This window comes from Hyposmocoma kahamanoa, unplaced genomic scaffold (genome assembly GCF_003589595.1).
Source record: "Hyposmocoma kahamanoa isolate Upper Pololo Valley unplaced genomic scaffold, ASM358959v1 100021, whole genome shotgun sequence".
Lineage (NCBI taxonomy): Eukaryota > Metazoa > Arthropoda > Insecta > Lepidoptera > Cosmopterigidae > Hyposmocoma > Hyposmocoma kahamanoa.
The window spans coordinates 16,309,071-16,332,036 of NW_020653200.1; the positions used below are offsets into that span (position 1 = coordinate 16,309,071).

The 22,966-nt window shown below is 34.6% G+C and overlaps 1 protein-coding gene across 1 annotated transcript in view; it reads left to right on the forward strand.

Annotated features, from left to right (window-relative positions):
• Nucleotides 1-5,316: 5,316 nt before the first annotated feature.
• Nucleotides 5,317-22,966, forward strand: part of LOC113226677 — a 109,769-nt gene continuing 92,119 nt past the window's right edge. The window contains exon 1 of the mRNA XM_026459401.1: nucleotides 5,317-5,395. Within this exon, the coding sequence (XP_026315186.1) occupies nucleotides 5,317-5,395 (79 nt within the window). The remainder of the gene's footprint in view (nucleotides 5,396-22,966) is intronic.

Genomic DNA, 22,966 nt, shown 5'->3' on the forward strand with positions numbered 1-22,966 from the left:
AACGATTGAGAATTATAGACGTTTTCGAAGAGTTTTAGAGTGCTTATTACGAATGTAGCATTAATTTTTAATTCCAAGATGGTTGACAACAATTTTCAAAAATGTATTTTTGGTAAACCATAAGGAAATGGCATGTATATCTGAATACAAGACGGCGGACAAGACTTCTAATTCTTCTTCTTCTAATTCTTCGCCATCTTGGATTTAGAAATATGTGCTATATTCGGAATGAGCAGCCCCAAATACCTTGAAAACGACACCTAGCTTGCAATTATTGGAAAAATCCTGCCCGCCATCTTGGATTTAGAAATTAGTGCCATGTTCTTAATGAGCACCCCCAAATACCTCGAAAACGACACCCAACTTGCTATTATTTGAAAAGTCATGTCCGCCATCTTGGATTTAGAAATATGTGCTATATTCCTAATGAGCACCCCCAAATACCTCGAAAACGATCCCCAACTTGCCATTATATGAAAAATCGTGCCCGCCATCTTGGATTTAGAATTGAGTGCCATATTCGTAATGAGCACCCCCAAATACCTTAAAAATGATACCCATATTGCATTTATTTCAAAAGTCGTGCCCGCGTCTTGGATTTAGAAATAAATGCCATATTCGTGATGAGCACCTCGAATACCTCGAAAACGATTCCCATTTTGCATTTATTTGAAAAGACGTGTCCGCCATCTTGGATTTAGAAATGAGAAAAGTCGTGTCCGCCTTCGTGTATTCAGATATAAATGCCATATCCATAAGGTATACCAAAAATAAATTTTTGAAAATTCTAAACTTGACAAAATCGAGCAAATCTGTAGGCACCTCAAACTTAACGATGAGTTAAGCAAGATACAATTTCCCCACTTTTGAGGGAAATGTTATTCCATGGCATCATTATTTTGTATATTTGTGTGCGTGCGGACGAGCGTAAATACAAGTTACTTACGCCTACATGAATTTGATTTTTGCCTCACTTGTGACAGTACGTTTTTTATGAAACTATCATTCTATGCGTTATTATTGTAAGTATATATACATAAACACACATATATATAGATATATTATATACATATATATTATATATATATATATATATATATATATCTTGGTACTTGGTGCAACGGGCTGGTATCCGCAACTCGACGACAAAGCGCCTATTGTGTGGTAATATATATATACATATACCTGTATAAAAAAACAATCAGTTAATTGAAAAAATATTTTTGAAGGAAACAACGACATCATAAAGGTGAGGGAAGATGGAGTGAATATTAGGACGGTAGAATTCAAAAGTACAAAGAGAAATACAACGTCAAGATTGTGTCCAGAACTCAACTAAAATTAACAAATGACTACTGTATCCAGATAAGTAATTTTATATAGAAAACGGATCACTGAACACTCATTACATCGCCGGTCACGAAATAATAAAGTATCGTAACGGGCCGTCGATGGTACAACACCGTGGACACTTGAGAGAGTCACCTCTATGCGGTCAAAATAGCTCATGATGAAGTGATTTTAGAAGCACGGCTGCTTAGCCAATGATGAAACGCTTACCTGTGTATACATATTAAATAAAGACCTCTAGAATATTACCACCTCGAATTGTTTAGCAAATCGAAACGTACAAATGGAACTTGTTTAACTGGGAGTTACTCACCTTCATCACAGGGCAATCGGTAAAAAAGTAGGTAAAACACAGTCAACAAATAAATAAAATATAACCAATATTCAAAAACGACCTAGACGTTTCTTTGGTTTTGACATTGACAATGCAATATTATTTTATATTTTTTTGAATAAAGGTATATATACTTACTAACCAGTTATAACTTATTTTATAGGCATGTGCACCTAGACTAGAATGATAAAACTCATCTATAATCAATGATATTCCATAATAGTCAAAGTAAAATAATTTTGAACGTATTTTTATTGACTATATTGTGCATAAATGGACAATGAACAAACTAATATGAATCAACAAAATTGAGTGATAAATGTACTGATTATGAAAGCCACCGCAATATTTTGCGTTTAATTCTCAGAATTTAAAGGAATAAATTTATGATGCCTGCAAAACTTACAACAACAGTATAGTGCACATTATCGGACACTTTCATTGTAATTATAATAATAATGTGCTAAACAACCACACCAATTACCTGATCTCAAGGAAGGAATAAGGAATTTACTGTACGATGAGTTCCAGCGCCTCGGAATTCACTCCGGAACACAACCACTTTAAAACATTTGACACGTTAATCCCGTACGTAAATGCCGTAAGACGTACCTGCATTCCCCGAAACACATTAAAATAAAGAGAAACTTAAAATCATACAAAAATTGTTAAAACGTATAGTCAATAGTATAGCTCGGTACTTGTTCACAGTTCACTATCGTAATTAAAAATTAATTCTTTTTTAATTAAACATTTAGAGATAAAATGCTACTCGCCACAATCAGCGCAGTTACGAAGCGTCTGCGACAATGACATTACTTACATACAAGCGATAACTGGCAGAGAGGAATAAAATCATGTACGCTTCTAATCATTAATATCGTTTCCACTCACGTGTCTATACAACATCTGCCACATTTTAACTTAAAGGTGCCTACAAATACGATCGACATTGTCGATCGATGTCGATCGTCAGAGTCGACAATGTCGATCGACAACGAGGATTATAGACGTTTTCGAGTTGTTTGGGAGTGCTTATTGAGAATGTGGCATTAATTTCTAAATCCAAGATGGTTGCCAAGAATTTTCAAAAATTTATTTTTGGTAATCCTTATAGAAATGGCATTTATATCTGAATACATGATGGCTGACACGACAAGCAGCTGGCAAGCTGGGTATCGTTTTCGCGATATTTGGGGGTACTCATTACGAATGTAGCACTTATTTGTAAATCCACGATGGCGGACACGATTTTTCAAAAAATGCAATATGTTAAATTGATATGTGAAATTAAAATGTAATGCAAAATGTAATAGAAGTTATTAAGAAAGACATGAGTTGGACTCCAATTACTGCGTTTGAGATTCGAAAGATTCTCAGGAAGATGGAGAGAAAAAAATCATCTGGTTATGATGAAATGCCCATTACAGTAATTCAAGATAATGTGGACATCCTGGCAGAACCGCTGTCTATGTTCTACAATGAATGCTATAATCAGGGAGTTTTCCCAGAACAATATAATAGAAAATAGCAAAGATTATTCCTATATATAAAAAAGGCAAACGAACAGATCCAATGAACTACAGACCTATATCTTTGTTACCAGTTTTAGCGAACACCCTTGAAAAGCTCATGAAGGTTCGTTTCCTGAATCATCTTGAAAGGAATAACATTTTAAACGTAAGACAATTCGGTTATCAAAGAAATAGAGGTACGAAGGACGCAGTGCACACACTTATTGATGACATTATAGTATCCCTAAATGAGAAAAAGAAAGTTTCTGGTCTTTTTCTTGATCTGAGTTCCGCTTTCGATACAATAGATCACGTAGCTCTGGCGAAAAAATTAGAACTGTATGGTGTACGGGGTAAAACATTGCAACTGTTTCAGTCTTATCTTAATAACAGATACCAGTTTGTGGAGGTCAATAGTGTTGAGTCTGAGGAGTTAGTGCAGTGCAAATCAAGGGCAATTAAAATTAAAAGAGGCGTACCATAGGGCTCTATTTTGGGTCCAATTCTATTTATTATTTTTACCAATGACCTAATTAAATTTATTGAAGACAAGTTCTCAAATGTAAAATTAGAAGTTTTTGCAGACGATACCAACGCTGTCATAACAGCTGAAAATTTAGTAAGCCTTGAGCTCAAAACTAATGAGGTCCTTTCAACATTCGATTTTTGGTTCAAAAATAACAATCTTGTCATTAACACGAGTAAGACAAACGTTTTATTGTTCCGAACAACTGCTAGAAACCACGAACATATGGACATTATGATGACAAATAAAATTATACCATTGGTAGAATCTGTAAAGTTTTTGGGAATTCACATTGACTCGTATTTAAATTGGCAGCCTGAACTTAGTAAATTAGAAAATAAAATAAGTTCAGCTTGCTATGCTCTTCGATCCTTGCGGGATGAAGCCTCTGTCGCCGACTTAAAAAGGGTTTATCATGCTATAGTCGAGTCGCATTTAAGATATAGCATCAGGTTTTGGGGTAACAGCTATGACTATAATGTAAAGAAAGCTTTTACTCTTCAGAAAAGAGCAATAAGAACCATAGCTAGAATTCCACATTGGGAGTCGTGTAGACCTTATTTTAGACAACTATCTATATTAACAGTTCCTTGTCTCCATATTTTGGAGTTGTTAACAGGCGTGACTGAATGTTCGTCTGAATTTAACAAGGAGATCGAGTCAGACAGGCTTGTTACTAGGAGAAAGGATAGACGTGGTGTAATAGCACCAAAGTTAAATATTATAAAGCATAGCCCTAGATACCAAAAAACAAAAATATATAATAGTCTCCCTAGTGAACTTAAAATGGTACAAGATCACGTATCTTTCAAAAAGCGTTTGAAACGTTTCTTATTGGAAAAATCATTTTATTGTATTGATGAATTTGTTGTGACATTAAATTAAATTGTATTTAACGAGGATAACGATTCATAATTTGACATTGTTATTGATTATTATTACTTGACATTATTGTATTATTGTTATTATTTTGCATTTAATTTGTATTGAACCATGCCGATGACACTTAATTTGACATAGTTATTGTTATTGTATTATTATAATTATTTTGCACAAATGACTAGTTAATATATTAATTTATTTTCGTTTTGTTATTTGGATATGATGTTAGATTCTAATTTTAATTGTATTTTCTTTTTTCCAACACAAAGAATATTGTTAAGGAAATTAAATAAATAAATAAATAAATTTTCGAGCTATTTGGGGGTGCTCATTATGAATATAGCACTTATTTCTAAATTCAAGATGGTGGGCACTATTTTTCGAATAATGGCAAGTTGGGTATCCTTTTCGAGGTATTTGGGGATGCTCATTACGAATATGGCACTCATTTCTAGTTCCAAGATGGCGGGCACGATTTTTCGAATAATGGCAAGTTGGGTATCGTTTTCTAGGTATTTGGGGGTGCTCATTACGAATGTAACACTTTCGATCAACAACTTTCGACAATGTCGATTATGTCTGTAGGCTCCTGATCGACACGATCGACATCGATGGACAATGTCGATCATATCTGTAGGCACCTTAATAGAATTTCTGATCGCTAGTGTGCGGTATCAGCAGATAATTCAGTTAACGCAATTAACGCTCCGATGCGGCTTCAGACTCGCGTAGCAGTGCCATATCGCCAGTCGTTAAACAACTTCTCACAGGAAGGGGAAATGGCCGAAGGTAAGTTTTATCCTGCTGTACATATTATAAGAAAATAAAAATCCAAGGGCATGACTGTTTAATTTCATCCTCTTGTGTGTATGTCATTTTTACGTGTTCCTCTAAATCGTGTTATTCGCTTTGCGGTGTTAGCTGTGCGAGTTAGTTAACAAATTGTGAGTTCATGTCATAAGTTGTATGTAGCTTTGAGTTTTCATTATAATATTGTTTGAACAAGTTTAAATTAAACCTGGACGCTAATTGGGATTTATTCTTATGTTAAACAATGTTGGTATAATACCGTTGGCCGGCAATGAGCAAACGACGGCCGGAGGGTGGAGGGCGGAAGACGGGAGGGTTGATAGGTTCTCAAATCTCTGTCGACTGTGACGAAAAGCACTCTCCCAAGGGATTTATGGGAAAATCTAAGACACATAATAGAAAAGTGGCTTTGCTATGCCTGCGGTAAGTTACAATCAGTTGCGTGCAACCAAACAACATAAAACATAACAACGACGTACAAAGTTGCGACTCTATCGAATTATTTATATTGTGTAAGAGTTATTTTTAGAATATATACCAAGTCAATTCCACGACAATCTCAATGACAAATAACAATTTGAAAAAGCCACACATATTTAATATTATTTCTTTTCCTATTGCTACGAGATTTGCCTTATTGGAGATTAGTTTGGTAGCAATTCACTACATTCTATTTTAGTTTTTGAAATACAATACTTCTCAAATTACTTGCGCATGTAACTGCTTTAAGTAGCATTACATTGTAACGTATTATAATCAAGCTACACCTTATACTCTGTATCAAACAAGTCGCACAATTGACACCCGTGAATTTTTTGATTCCCCGGGAAAATTAACTTAAAGCACTGCCATGTGACATACGCACGAAGAAAACATTATTGAATGAAATGATGAAATTCCATTCTTGCACCACAACAACGTTTATCCATTGTGATAACGTGTACTATTTATTATTTATGTAAATAACCTAGCGCCGGTGACGCTCAGCGTTATCTCTGTCCCCAAGGACAAGACTCGTCTATTTTCAAAAACGGAAACGCACGAGTTCTCATTACATCGACTCTCGTATCAGATTTTACTCTGCCACATGATGTAGGTGAAAATTACGTTACATTTTTCCCTTTTATTTTAAGGTCACATTGACATCGGTATGACATATTTTCAGCCCACAAATAAGATTGAGCGTACTCGTAATTTGTAATCTACTTGCTAAATGGCAGCAGCATAATGCTTTGTATTATTGCGAATGATTTTCATTTCAGTACATAATTTAGCGTTTTATGCACCTTTCAACGAAATCCAACACACGTCATAATAGGATCTCATAATTTTATACACACGTACATAGTTTTTCGGAAAACGAGTTATAACCGTTTTATTTATATTATAAGTGAGAAATATGAGAAAACACGCGTTACATTAATTATAAGACAAAACTTTGGTTTTATTTAAAGGGATGATATAATTTGATCATCACAGATATAATTGATCTATTGTAAATGTGCACGTTTTTAAATAAACGACGTTTTATTTATATTTAATATATGATATATGTATACATATATTCATTGTTCCGTCTATATTAGTTGATCAATGGATAAATTATAAATTAACTGTATTCAAAGTAACACTGTTATTATTTTTAAGCATACTAAATCAATATTCGGTATTCAAAAATAATATTTATTATTTGGTCTTTTCTTTTAACGATTGATGACTAATATAAATAATATTAAATCTTGGTTGCTTGATTGCGCCCTTATTCATTAGGTTAGGTAAGTATAAGAAAAAGTAGCACGAGGCTAGCGAAGGAAACGTAACGCGGCAACTCTTTCCAAAAAAAAAATACTCATACAAAAAAAAACATTACAGTCGAATTGAGAACTTCCTTCTTTTTTTGAAGTCGGTTAAAAATAGGTCAAATGTCAATGCGAAAACTAAAAATAGGCTACCATTTTTTCTTCTCATCGTATCACACCCATCCATCACGTATAAAATTTCAGCGTATTATTTCAGTAGCCTGATTTGCCAAATTGCGCAGCATTACGCTAAACAAACTGTAAAAATATTCTGTCGTAAGACTATTTAAATTGTTATACATAATTGTCATGAGCAATTTTTTAAATAAACACAAAAAAACCATTAAACATGTCAACACAAAGAGTATTTCTTCTTGTTTAACTTCGAGATTATTATTATAAATTACAAAGTTTTTTAATTTAGCTTCAATAGTAAATTAAATAATAATTTGGAAAGACTTACAATTTAGACATAATTTTTTTGGTTTATTAATTAATTTATAATTTTTGTGGCGATTAGTCGACGGTTGTAGTAACTATCTCGAGTGGGTTCATGTGAGTCAAATGACAGCTCATTTGGAGACCACTCATTAGGTGATTAACCAAACCAATTAATCAGAAACTCATACAAACAGAAGTTTTTAAGTCGAAACTACTTACTTCGTTTGAGAGATATAAAAACATGAGAGACAAACAATAGCTTAATAAAAATAGATATGTATGATTTTCTAGCGAATTGCCCACCACAGCAAAGATTGTTACCATTTATGGAAACTGATCATATTGGAATACAAGCGCATAATGTTGCAGCATTGCGGATACCGGTTGTTATGGTCATTAACAATGAATTCAGCATCTGTGTTTGGTAGCAGTAGAACTCCTTGTGAAAGTGTAGTACTGCCACCATACCTATTTCTGCTGCCAAGCAGTAATATCAGCATTACTGTGTTCTGGTTTTGGGTAAGGGTGCTGGTGAAATTACAGGCACATGAGACTTATCCCTTATGACTTAGCAACGGGCGCAGTGGCAGTGCCCCTCAGATCTTTGTGATTTAAAATTTTGAGTGGCACTGCAACTGTGATGGACAGGCGTGTAGCTTTTATCAGGCGCACGACTTGTTCGTGCCGTCACTTAATATTACAAATAGGCCCTACTGCAAATACATCTCATCGATGTCTTATGAAATCTGTTGGGATACAAGCCACGAGTAGGTATATGTGAATGAGTAAACTGGGATGATATCGACATTAATCCTCCTACAGTTTGCGTTACGTGCAATTTGTGATGGAATAAGTTAGCCCCACGTGACTCTTGTTTTTGAACATTCGACTCTCACTTCAACAGTAGCATCTGACCTTTATCAAATTGAACCGTATTAACTGTGTAAATCTTGAATCTAAATATCTAAACGATGAAAAGTACAAATTTTATTTTGGTTTAAGCTAAAATGATTTATTTAATTTACTCAAGTCAGTGAATTTATAATAAAATTAAATATTTTACTTATACAATGGCTTGAAATTTAGTAGCTGTAGAGCTGGTTGTGAAAGAATTTGTCCAGGGAAGTGCTATGCCTAGTGTTGTAACTTGAAAAAAAACCAAATGTTTTTTTCACATTTTTGTAAAAAAAACATGAGAAAAAATACAGCGGGTTTTCTTTTCTAAGAAAACCAGGGGTTTTATTTTCTTAATTTGTTTTTTTTTTCCGGAATTAGTAAAATGGAATAACTGAAATAAAATAAGATACTGAATAATTCTATGTAAATGTAGCTATATAAGGAATATGTGCGATGTGGAAAGAAATATCGGTATCGCTCTTAGATAAATAAATAAGCAGTGTTTTTATCACTAATCATCAAAGTAGCGATGCAACAGCAATCGATTGATTTAAAAAAAAGGTAAAATGTTATAATCCCCGCATTTTCCCCACATAGCGTCAATCCCACAAACAGTCGAGTTGAAATTCGCCGAGATTTGAAGAATTCGCCACAAATTGACAAATACTATGAGTGTATTTTGAGCAATTTATCTATGAAGAAATATTAACCACAAAAGAGAAAATGTAGTGAAAAAAATATTATTGTCATATTTTTATTTTCATACTTTTAGGAAAAAAAACCTACACCAGAAAAAAACTGTTTTTTTTTTTTCATTGTTTTTTTTCAGCTCAGAAAAACAAAACAGTTTTTTAACAACACTACCTATGCGACCTTACCTATTTCTGCCGCCAAGCATTCAAGCACACAGTAATATCCACATTACTGCGTTCCGGTTTTGAAAGGAGACGGGTGCAGTGAGAGTACCCCTCATATCTTTGCGATTTAAAGTGACACTGATATCTACGGACAGGTTTTTAACTTACCAGGCGTACGAGTTGTTTGTCCGAACACTTGACATAATTAAAAAAGTTGCTAACTGTCAATCAAAAATTAAAAAATGTAGGATCATGATGAGCACGATTTTAAATATGTAGTCATTTATTTTGGAGTGGTAATATTTTACTGTGTTATTTTTGAGGAAAAGGCTTTCATTGCCATAGGCGCAGAAATTTCAAAATTGAAAGTTTAATACAGGCATGTAGGTATTATTTTACTTTCCCGCCCGCTACTTTATCGAGGTTATACATTTATTTGAAAAGTAAAGAACAAAATTCGCCACAAAAATGTTGATGAAAACCGTTTTGAAGAGAACCAAGTCTGTAATATACTCGTAACCTGATATTTTTCATGATAGAATTCACTCTGCTTAAACATCGTTTTCATTTCCATTTTAGCAGCATTTAGTTAATTTTTCAACCGACTTCAAAAAGAGGAGGAGGTTCTCAATTCGACTGTATTTTTTTTCTTTGTATGTATGTTACGCAATAACTTGTAATAATTTGTAACCCGATTGTGATTTTTTTTGTTCGAAAGAGGGTACTTCAGTATTATTTAAACTTAAAGAAAATATTCCACCTCTAAGGGTGGCAAACTTGTTGCAAAACAAAGTAAAGTGTGTCCTTAGTAATTGACTTTTGGGATACCTAGAAGATAGCTACCTCCACAGTGATCGTTAATACGGATTTCGTCAAGGAGGGATTACAGGTGGGTGACCTTCTTGCGTATATCTTCTACCTGTGGAGAGAAGCTATTGCTCTGTGCGTACCGTAGATATATCTAAGTAATATATATATATTATTAACGAAATTAATTAAAGTCAGAGTCACTGATAAGTAATTAGATTTTTATAGCGGAATTGCCCTATAATAATAACCTCGATGGCTCCGTAGGTCTACAATTAACTTTCAACTGTAATTAGGAGAAATAGAATTGAAGACAATAATTTAATCGGTCTACCTTAATTAGGTTTTACAATATTAGAGATTTGTTGTATAACGAACATTTTATTCACCCTTGTCAGTGACCAAAAATAACATGAGACACTACCTACCAATAATAGGTCAATGGTGTTTAGAATGGTAAATTTTTTGTGACTGATGTTATTTTATTGGCCTAATATATTATAATATTTACCAAAACTTGAATGGTCTTTACCATAGCTCCAAAAACTCACGGCAAACTTAAGGTCATGGCGTTCCACTGAAGATAATAATGGTAAATTATATTTCGAATTTTATAAAACTTGTAAATTAAATTTCATAATTCACATTTAAAATGCATAAAGCAAAAGCAGTCCTTGTAAAGTATGAAATCTAGTGAATTACTAATTTCACAAACGTTGGTATTAACGATGAATTTTTAAAGTAACAGCACAGAATCAAGACGGCGACTCACTTGTAAAAATCCAATGTTTGTGGTAAAACGAATAACAACACGTATACACGCGAAGCGTATATAAACTATACGAGATAGTATTTCTAGGTCAGATGCTACTACTGAGACGTCGTAGCATCTTGAGCAGCATTTTGATCGGAAATGTTTGTGTGTAAAAACCGAATACAACTATGCTGTCGTCCAACATCGTTTTTAGCGAAATTGAGTTATTAACATATCGATGCCTTACTTTTTCAAAACTCGTCTCTCATAAAGTGTAATTATTCAGGAAATGGCAAAATTTCCTATTTATTTCAAATTTTTTAACGAGGATGTCAATTTGGATGCATTACTTTAAGAATAGGTAAAAGCCAGTGTGTGAATATGAAGGAAACGTGATATTAAATTAGCCTGCAAAATCTGTATATACAATCCATTGTATTGCGTTTCAGGAAGTAACTTTGTGCTTTAAGATACGAGTTATATAAATATCTAAAAATGACATCTACAACCCCTTATAAGCGGTTTTTTAAATAACTAATAAAGTAGTTTTAGTTTTATTGTTAAGCAAAATCAGCGTAATTCACATTTTCAAAGAAATAAAACTTAAATGCCAAATATATCGAAAGTTACTAAAATGCAAATGCGTTATTTATGACAAGGACGGCAGCATTACAGTTATGTTTAAATAGGTGCTATGAATAATGGAAAAATACAACACAGGTTTTAGTTACACTTGATAATATTCCATAAAATGTGTTAAAATCAACTCCAGAAAAACTGATTTTTTTACTATTTCCATGGTTTTAATACAAGAAAGCAGCAATGAGGTTTTATAAATTCGTAGCGTGAAATAAAGTGTCATAGTCAATAGATTTAAAATACTGATATGTACACTATCTTGTTTTCCTTTTATAAAACAGATTATTGTGAACCACCTCCATTTTTGCTGTTTGTAACTTAACCTGTATAAGTAAATATTTGACTGTTGTTTGACATACATAGGCACATACCATCGAGCTTATAACCAGAAAGTACATACATATATCAAATCAGAATCACTCGATTTCGCAATAAAGTCACAATTTCCAATACTACCGTTTTCCTCGTGGACCTTTGCCATTCCTTTGTAAGTGCAATTCTTAAAGTTCGCAGTTGTACGGAACGCTGCACTTAAACTCCGAACTTAATAGCAGTAGAGTGTGTGTATGAGTGAGTTTCCTTGTGAAAGAGTTAGTCCATGGAAGTACTGCGACCTCACCTATTTCTGCCGCCAAGCGGTAATGTTAGCATTACTGCGTTTCGGTTTTGAAAGGTAAGGATGCAAGTAAAATTACAGCCATATGAGACCTGTCAACTTTGTCTCAGAGTGGCGGGCGCAATGCCAGTACCCCTCAGATCTTTGTGGTTTAAGCCTGTGAGCGGCACAGCGACTATTATGCCACTAAGCGCACGACTTGTTCGCCCCGACACTTTGTATTATAAAAAAAAACTTACAGTCAAAATAAAATGTTTAACACGAGTGTAAAATCTATTTAATACCCAGAACTAAAGCCGCCGTCGCGCTGGCCCTACTGTTTTATTATTCTCTCATGTTTAATGGATCGTTTTACACTTTCCATTATATAAATAGCACATACTTTTGATTTAGTTTGCTTTTTGTTCTTTTAAAGTTTGTATTTCTTTCGATGTTTGTTTTTTATTATTCGTTGTTGTCAATAGCTACATAAGACACGATCCCGAAAATCCCAAAGAATTACTAATTTCTTCTCTTTCTCCGTCTATTCCAAATCACTATTTAAATTCACTCTGTACACTCGTATTGTCTACAATAGGTTAGGGAAAAAAGAGAGAAGGCGAATATTGCTTGTTTTAAATTTATGTTTTCTACGTCTCTCTACGGGAGCCAAAATGAAATAGAATCAAAAACAAAGTTCTTTCTTTTTTTTTCACTCTTTGTTTGAGGAAAGCCACAAAACTTACATTATTATTTGTAGATGCTTAATGTTACAATTTTGAAAGGCTTCTGTTTACAGTATGTAAAATATAATGAAGCTGAGACAAAAAGGTATGTTTACATTTAAACAACTCTGCAAAATTTCTTCAATGAGCAGCGTGACTAATTTTGATATAGCATGTGAGTGCCGTTTACAAGTAGGTATGTGTTGCTACGACTCTTACCGTATTATAATACCCATATAATTTCTTTGTAATTATGCTCAGGGGCCAACAAAGAGAAGGGCAGTTAGCATTCAGCAAAAGTATCACAGTATCTTCTTTTAGATTAGGCAGATCCTTTTTTCACATTGTTCATTCATTGAGCGAGGATTGTTAACCCTTGATCCAAACTTTCAGAAGTGTTGACTTACTTGTTCACAACACTACCAGAAACTAAACCTGATTGTAAGTATTGTTAAGTCTAGCCGGGGAATAGACATTTACAACCTACGATAAAATGCCTTAGCGTTTAAATGAAAAAAAAATCGGACGAATGTTGCGCACGCATACATTGAAAGTGACTTAATTCAAAAAAATTACAAAATGAGTTTAGATCGTAAAACGACTTACTAAATCATTTTTCATAAAATTGTCGATCTGGAATAGATTCATTAAAGCTCAAATGGTACACTATACAGACTCACTACATCAGTCGTTTTCATAATGTTTGAAATTTCACTCCTGCGTAGGTATGTCAACGTCTACAAAGATATAGGATCCTATATCTATGGTCAACACCGCATTTAGTGTTGAATCTGCATCTTCAGAGAGATCATGCCACAGCCGTTGACGAAAAAGTGAAAAAAAATTAACATTGACCTTAACATTTTGTTAACAATTAATCGTTACGTTTACGGTACGTTTGCGTTCCAAGAAATCATCATAGAATTTTGATAAGCGCGACTGACTTTATCACTTAGAGGACTTTCTTTTATAATTAAAACGCCTTAATCTTGATAAGTCATCACATCTTACATCTTGGTTAGCTGGTGAAAATGAATGAATGAATGAATTAGGTATTTGGCCTAACAAGAATTAAGTTTCTTTTTAGACAACATTAAGTTCAGTAAAATGTGACCTTATAGCATTTTGCAAATTATGTTTTTAATATTAAATATTAAAATAATCAGCAACAATTTTTGAGGTTATAAAACTGAATGTTTCATCATTGATTTCCAGGATTAACAAGGTCTTTAGCTTTAGATACCTCTAGACTTCAAGAGTAATAATTTAAATGATGTGAAAATATCACAACTTCAAAACTTATTTTGCGTATTCACAAAAAGTTTGGATTTTATTTTGCATCATCATAACAATAGTACTTTCAGGTGCGATTAATTTATTAATAAGACTAGATAATAGCGTGAATTCGTAGCGCGATAAAACAGCTTCTATTTCAGTCATGATTGTACTAAATTGTTCATGTTTATTTTTAAATATTGAAATCCTATTCAAGTGAAATTTTGCAGAATTTACTGCTGATTTCCAAAATTCATTGTGCTTTGGACTTTAGAAAAAAATATATTGAATTGCCTTTCCATAGGCAAAGGTTATGAACTCTGTCTTTCTTTCCGATGAACTTTATATTAATCTTGTGAGTAGATTATTCTATAAAGAAATGAATGTTCTAAAGTTACTGTGAATATATTAATTGACGTAACGGAATCTACTTCTGTACATATGTGACGTTACAAGTGACGCACACAAACAGGACAACATTTCCTTCGTTAATAATACTATTGCGTTTTGAGGATTGTTTAATGACAAAGGGCCCGCAGCAGTTTATGCCCACCTTTTCAAAGACCCGAGTAGGAATTACACGGTCGCTGGGTAAAGAGCCCGTAAGTTGTTTAGAGGCTTCTGCCTTATGTCTACAATAAGTAACATATTTTTATATTACACTTTTAGGTTCTCTTACAGAATTACTAATGTAGTATTTGTACAACAAGCTACTCGATGTAATCTTCAACGCAACGTGTACTAACGTAGAATGCTTTTGTCTTATAACAAGTTTAATTAATTTCTTTCAAATATCAAGTTTGCAATATACAGTCCCTCCCACAGACCACATAACTCCAATACGGCAAATGTCAGTGCATTAAAAATGGATGCAGACTTATTATGAATCACTTTTTAATAAAGATACCTACCGTTAAACACGGTAATGTTTTTATTTTGGTGCCTACAAAATTAAATGTCTCGGTCATATTTAGGGCTTTACGATTTTATCTTCAATATTGTAAGGTACGTGAAAGCTCGAGCCAAACAAAAGTCGACACATTACCTTTAGAATTTTTTTAACAATATTATCATTAATATTTGAAGTTGTAACGATTTATGTAACACAATAGATTATACTGGTATGTAATATTGTAAAGTTTACAAGATGATAAATAAATGTATGTCATTGACCAACCACTAAATGTTCCATTACGACCGTGTTCGAAAGCGCGCAAAGTTTTTAACCTAAGTCTACCTACAAATTATGCCCATTCCTTCGGCGATGAACACAATCACACATTAGTTTCACAAATTAGTTGTCCAATTTCGATTTTTTTTTTCGAGTTTGAATCTTATAAGTGACACTCGTTTTACGAAGTCCAGAGCCGCACAACTGTGCAATTCTGTAAAATAGCAATTTAGTTCTACGTTCTGTGGGAATTCGTAGCCATACTTTAACCAAACTTTATTACCTCGTTATATTTAGCACAACCTCTAATGCCTTACTGGAAGTTGAAACGTAGTTAGTCGCTATAATTTTATATGATCAGTATATAACGTAATCGATCAATGTTCTCTTAATACCTATACACTATCCATTACCATGATACAAAATAGGTGTAGGTGAATAGGTAGCTGTAGTCAAGGAAAATGTTAAACTCCCCCGCGGCTTCGGGGGCGCACTTCCTGCTGCATATTTCTTGCCCCAGTCTCCCCGGCTGTGTTTACCGTACGTTATTTTTTGTTCTAATTAAGATAGGTTTTCAAGCAAAGGTTATAACCATGGTATAACTAACAGTCTGTCGGACGATATACAGTAAATGAAACTAAATTGTATAATTTAAGCGAATATGCCGTTTCCTGCACGCTGTTTTTTTTATGTTTTATATAAATCTCTGTGATTTTAGTAAGGAACTGTACATTCTACTAAGAGTTAATTACAACACAAGTGAAATTGTTAGTATTTACAAATTGCATTTGTATGCTAGGTTTCAAAAGGATCTATGCTCACTGATTTTAATAGTAAATTGAGAACAAAATAGTACAACATTGTCTATATGGCTCGTTTCTCAAAACAATATCTTTGTAGCGCTGATAACATGGATTACTGCGACGTGTTTTAATCTGCTATACCTCATTAAAGCGAAAAGAAAAATATAAGAAAAAGTACGACGTCTGAGAGTTTCCTGTTCCATCTCAACATACTCGTCTGTCTCTTATTTAAAAATGTTTCAGCTAATCAATACTTCACGAAAAGGTTTATAACACGGGAAAATGTGGTTTCATATTTTCGTTCGTTCGCGTCTTTTAATTTCTAAGTCAACGAGAAAAATTTTTTTTCAGTACATTTTACAAGTGCAGATTGTAGTGATGAAATCGGAATTAACTAGTCCATCAGTCAAAAGTCAGCGAGCTATGGGACGAGCTATGCTTGGAATTTCTCTGAAGGACAAGATACGAAATGAGGTTATCCGACAGAGTACCAAGGCCCTCGACATAGCTGGTAGAATAAGGAAGCTGAAGCTGTAAAGGTACCTGGCTGAGTGAAGAAATAGATTTCTCGCAGGTGGCGCTACGGCAAAAAAATCGTTAAAAACCAAAGTAAAGATCTGCAACAAACACATAGAAAAATACGTAATGTCCGCTAGGTCTACCACGGTTTGCTAGGAGACGCTATTCGATTCCAGCCGGATTTTTATGTGTCGATCTTTATATTAATAATTATAATGAAGTAGTTTAGTCAAGGTTTTGAAATCTTCCAATGTCATTCTTTACAATCTGCACTTTACTGAAATATAGTGATAAATTAAAATCAATTCCCGTTGTCTTGGATCTGTAAAATATAAAAAAACATTATTAATAACAGTTCATTGTAAATCGGAAATAGTCGAAATTGTTGACATTACTATTTTTAATTCCGTAACGAAACCGCCAGATGGCAATAGTTGTATTCCAAAACTTATCGTTTTCTTATGTATAGTCAGACTAAGTTTTAGTTTTCCGATTTATCTCCGCAGGTGCCTTCTTGTCCAAGATGAGAAAAACTTTGACAAAACGTTTGGCACAACGACTTAATAAACATAAGTTATACAATCTCGGCGTGCCAGATCGTCGCGCGCACGTCATTCGAGTCTTATTGTCAAATTGCACTTTCCGGTATCGAGTCAAACATGCACTCTCCTCCCTCACCCCATTAGAGCAAGAGTCTCTCAGCGCTATACTATACCTACTCTACACATCCCGCACTATCAGTCAGTCTTATTTGCCGACGAACCTGCACTCTACAAAATCCACAGGCCTTAGCTCGTTTCCAGTTTTCACAACTGACACCTGAATTTGCATGGCGCTGTACCTAACGTTTGCAGACTATTCAAAGCGATGAATGCTCCGTGGTACCTGTGGCACACCAAGGGCGCCACATACAACGACTATCCACAAAAACTTATGAAACGGGCATAGCCGCTCACGCGATGCGCTCCTCCTACCGCAAAATGGCGGTTATTTGGTTTCGCAAAATAGAAAAGCATTCAGTTTTAATACAAGTTTTTATAAATAAAAATTATTACTCTGCATTGCTAAATAAATGCCCTCCGTACTACCAACAAAAACATCTCAAATAAAATGCAGTAATACACCGCAAATCCTGCACTTAAAAAGCACTAATGAAATTTTTCGTGTACTCGGATAAATATGATAATATTCCGTTTGAGTGGTTCTAACGTTTACCATGAAATTACTCCTTAAAGTATAGTTTATAAACATTTATATTCAGGGTAAACTTAAAAAACGCTACTTACGGTATATTTTCAATAAATAAACACCGAAATCACCAGCCCAAACAATAACACACACGATTGTCGTGACGTATTTTTGAAGTTGTTTATTTTTTTTAAATGACAATCCTAGGCGTTAAAAACTTTATAGTTTGCTAGAGTAGTTACCGAAATAGCAATTAATATTAGTTCTTTTACCTCTTATAACTTCGATATCCGATAAATCGATATAAAATCATCACCGGCACCTCTAGGCGTGGTATGCATCTACGGCTGCATGTATCGCGTGAGCGGCTCAAGAATGTTTTCCTAAGTTAGGAACTACCTTCCACGTGGTGGCTATTGCCGATGAAGTTCCCCTCAGTGACCACCCCTCAACAGACGGACACAACGGAGCTGTTGACTCAGAGAAGCTCTCAAGAAAAGCCTCTCGCCCCGATACAGGTCAACTAGATTGCAAGACACTCAAATCGAATTACCGGAGTCACCGGCTGGCAAAAAGAATTCCCATTTTAGCTTGTATTCGCGTCGATTCTTTGTAAAGTACGCTCTCCTTGCGGAAGTCTCCAGTAGCGTCCCGAACAAAAGTTCCGTATGCTACTTAGCCTGTTTATTATACGGGTTAAGAGCTGTCATCTCGCTCTTTCATCCAATGAAATTATGGCACAGTCAAGACCGTTTTGTCTCCATAACAAAGTCAGTATTAGTTTTACAATTTAAATTGTCATGATATAAACTTTAACCTCTTATGCCGTCCCAACTTGACAAAGTTATCCAAAAACAGAATACGATTAATAGAACCCACCAAAAACTTGCAGGTCAAAAAGGAGTCTAATTCAGATAAAGGAAGAAGTGGGGTATGTCATCGGCCCCACCTCTAAAAGTATTTGAATCTAAGTTCATTCAAACTTCAATTAAAGTTCCTTAGAAATTACCTAAGTAAATATATAGCAAACTAGTTATATACCTATGAATAAGAATCACCATGTTATGACTGGCTTTTTAGGGATCCGTTCTAAACTCACAATCTAAAGACCATAAAGATACGGAGATTATATAAAACATTGTACATTTAGCCGGTAATTGTGGTGCTTATGACATCAAAGAATATTATTAACAAAAACAATTTTCTTGTTCTCAAAAAACACTTCCCTAAACAAAATGAGCGCATAATGGAATATTATTTTTTTCTACAACTTAAAATTGTTTATCACATAAGTTGTTTGTTATAATTAACGGTATTATGGGATTTTCGTACGAAGTTTACATACTTCCCTTTACTTGCACCTTTATAAATTCGAGCCGGGGCTAATTAAGGGCAGAACTAAACGAAACTTATTTCGGCGAAAGACATTACTTGTTGGATAACGACCTAGATAATCACTCACCATCGTCATTACATCTCTAACTACTTGTAAGTTTTGTTCATACCTAGTTGGTCGTACACTTACGGATATTACTGTACGTACCTTTTCAGCACTTACTCCACTGTATTTGTACGGATACCTATTATGTAACAATTGTTTGCAGTTAGTATATTAAAAAAACATAAAGTTATTACAAATTTAATATAATATAATTGTTGAAGCATATCTAAAAATGCACATAATTCTATACGAGCAATAAAACTTACATCCGAGGACGAACGCAGATTTATGTCGGCACTACTGCGTTCCGGTTTTGAAGGGTAAGGGTGTTGCTGAAATTACACTTTCATTTTATGACTTCTCAACTTATGTCTCAGGTTGACATGCGCAGTGGCAATGCCCCATAGATCTTTGCGACTTAAAGCTGAGAGTCGCACTGCAACTGTTATGGACAGGCGTGTGACGATATAACCTCCTTACATCTTCATCCCACCTTTTCTCCGGTTCCTGGCCTCTCGTTTTTAAATTTTGAATCGTTATTTAATTCATTTGCCTCGCCATTCTGATTTTGTTTCGTTCCATCGTCACTCCGTGTCAGATCCCGGCAGCGAACACGTCTTCTCGTTAATTTTCTGAAACCGTTTACCTACCAGTTACCAAAAATCTCTTGTGCAATAAAACATTTTAAAGATCAGAAATATTAATAAAACGGGAATATAAAATTTATAAAACTGGATTTATCGCCACTATTTCTTTACCCTTTAGAATTTTGAACCTTAAACTCGCTAAGCAAGATGTGTGGAGGCTGCGGATGCTGCGACGGCTACTACTCTCCTGGCTACATTCAATCCACAGAACATTCCAAACGGTACCAGCTGCGGTGCGCGCTTTTAGGCGTGTTGCTTAACACCTGAGACCAAACAGGTACAGACTGATTCTCATTTATATTTCACTGAATCTTTTTGACTCTTAAATAAAGAGACAATTCTCATTAAAAGGATTGTGAAGCGCCGCCCTGGAGCGCAATAGATTGAAAAATATTTGTTATCTCGACAACGCTTTATCCCTGGGCGTGGGAATACTACTTATGCAAACTGTACAACGTACACTTTGCAATGAGTGGCACGGGGGTGGGTCGCCTGGTGGCATGAAATGCATGATACGTAGATACGTAATTTTGTCAGTGTTACAACTGCCAATTCACAAACAAAGCAAAGAATGGTTTTGCAGGAGCTTCGACCACTAAGAAGTAATAATAATAATTGGAACTTTTTCATTGGAAAAAACAACCGACCACAAAGGTTTGCTTATCGGCTTTTTTCGATTTTCATGGGATTCCCTCATCAGATTCTGACTTGGTAATAATGAGACCACCACGAGAGTGCATTCTTTCAAACAAAAAAAATAATTCTAAATCGGTCCATAATTGACGAAGATATTTGGAAACATACATACGGCTGTATAACCTCCTCCTTTTATTGGAAGTCGGTTAAAAAATTAAATATTTTTCCTTTATTTTATTTGAAAATATTTTGCTCCCTTTCGACTATAAAATTACCAACCGCTCGACATTGTTCCCCGTCTTAAGAGTCAGGCCCCTGTTCAATTCTTGTTTATTAGGAAGACTGATGAAATATGATTATATTTTTAAATATAAATTTAAAAATATTATGTAAAAGCACTAGAATTCTAATTCACATATTTCATTTAATAAACATCATCATCAAATAAACTTCATCTTATCAAGCCTGAACAAATTTTAAACGTATCACGCACGTTTAAACTGATAACACATTCTCTACACCAAACTATGTGAACATTACATTCGCAATTAGTAAGTTTTAAGTTTAATGCATTTTGATTTATAAAGCTATTTTAGGCTAGGTTCAAATGGTCGCGCACCTGAGGAACGCTCAAATGACGAGAAGCAACGCGCGTTGCGCGCGAGTACTTGCAGTGTACGATAACGCGCGATACTGTGTATAGACACACCGTGAGTATTAACACGTTACGTGTGCGTACATAAAATGAACGTGTATCTAAATTGTATGAATATCCAAACGCGCGATTTGAAATCACGCGTTAAATTTTTGTCAACTGAACTTAGCTTTATAATCAAAGTTAAATAAAATTCTTCAGGCATTAGGTTGAAATAAACATCTTCTCATAGTTTCAAGAGCTAAAAAAGAGAAAAATCTAACATAAGTAGCTCTCGTATTTATTAAACATAAATGGTTTCGAGTAATTACTAATAATCTATTATAAACATGCAAAAGTTAAAATGTATAATCCATCATACGTGTGGCGCACTATAAGTGTCCGGAATGAATAAGAAAAAAATACTATAAATGGTCAGAAACGAATTTATTATTTCTCTAAATATTCTCCATTAGCGTTAATGCACTTTTTCTTACGAATGAACCAATTTTGAAAACATTTATGCCACTCCTCCGTGACAATCTCGGAAACATATTTTTCATTCTCTTCGACAGCCTCTTCAGGTGATGAAAATCGTTGATCGCGTAACTGGTTCTTAATTTCTGGAAATAAATAAAAGTAACAAGGTGTCAGGTCGGGAATGTACGCGGGTTGGCTCACAAGGTCAACGTTGTTCACCTTCAAAAATTCATTTGTCTGTTTGGCCGTTTGAGAACTGGCATCATCGTGGTGCAAGATGATACGGCCTTTACGATTATTTTTACGGAATTTGTCAATAACTTCCGGCAAACAAATAGTCGTGTACCAATCACTATTCACGGTAAAACGATTCTCCAAAGCAACAGCAGCCACGTGTCCAGTTTCATTAAAAAAAGAAGCAATCATCCGCTTAGAGGCACTTTGCACGCGCGTCACTTTGGTTGGTTTCGACTCATCTCGAAAGACGAAATCCATGTTTCGTCACCTGTTACTACGTCCCACACCAAATTTGACGCTCCTGCTTTGAATTTGGTAAGCATGGCACTGCAGCAAGTGACGTGATCCGTTTTTTGAGCCTCAGTCAAATTGTGTAGAATCCACCGAGAGCACAGCTTTTTTACACCCAAATGTTTGTGTAGTATTGATTGTATTTAACTCATGCCTATGCCTAAAGGCTATGCCTGTCTGTTTTGATCATACGGTGCACAGCATCGATGTTTTTGTTGTTCTCAGCAGTGGACGGGCGACCATTAAGAAATTCATCACTGATATTCAAACGACTGCGTTTGAATCTGCAAACCAGCTATAAATAGTCGTCTTACGTGGTGCTTCATCGCCAAAAACAGTTTGAAGCCGACAAAGCTCCGCTGAGCTGTTAAATTACACTTAAAATCGTAAAAAATCATACTACGTAAATTTTCACGACTTAAATCCATGGTGATGTAGACAACCAATTTCTATTTCTATTAATATATAATGACGCCACAATGTAAAAACAAGTGACAATCAGATGAAACAAACTCTATTCTACACTTCCACTTTTTCTTTTAAATACAAAACCATTTTTCTTGGTGGCTTCACAATCCTCTTAAATATAATAAGCTACTTATGAGGAAGTATCCGGATCGATCGAAAACTTTGTTCTACACGCATCGGCACCGTCAAACCAAAGAATCCAAATGATGTTAGGTTGCAACATTTGGTACCAAATTACGATATCTT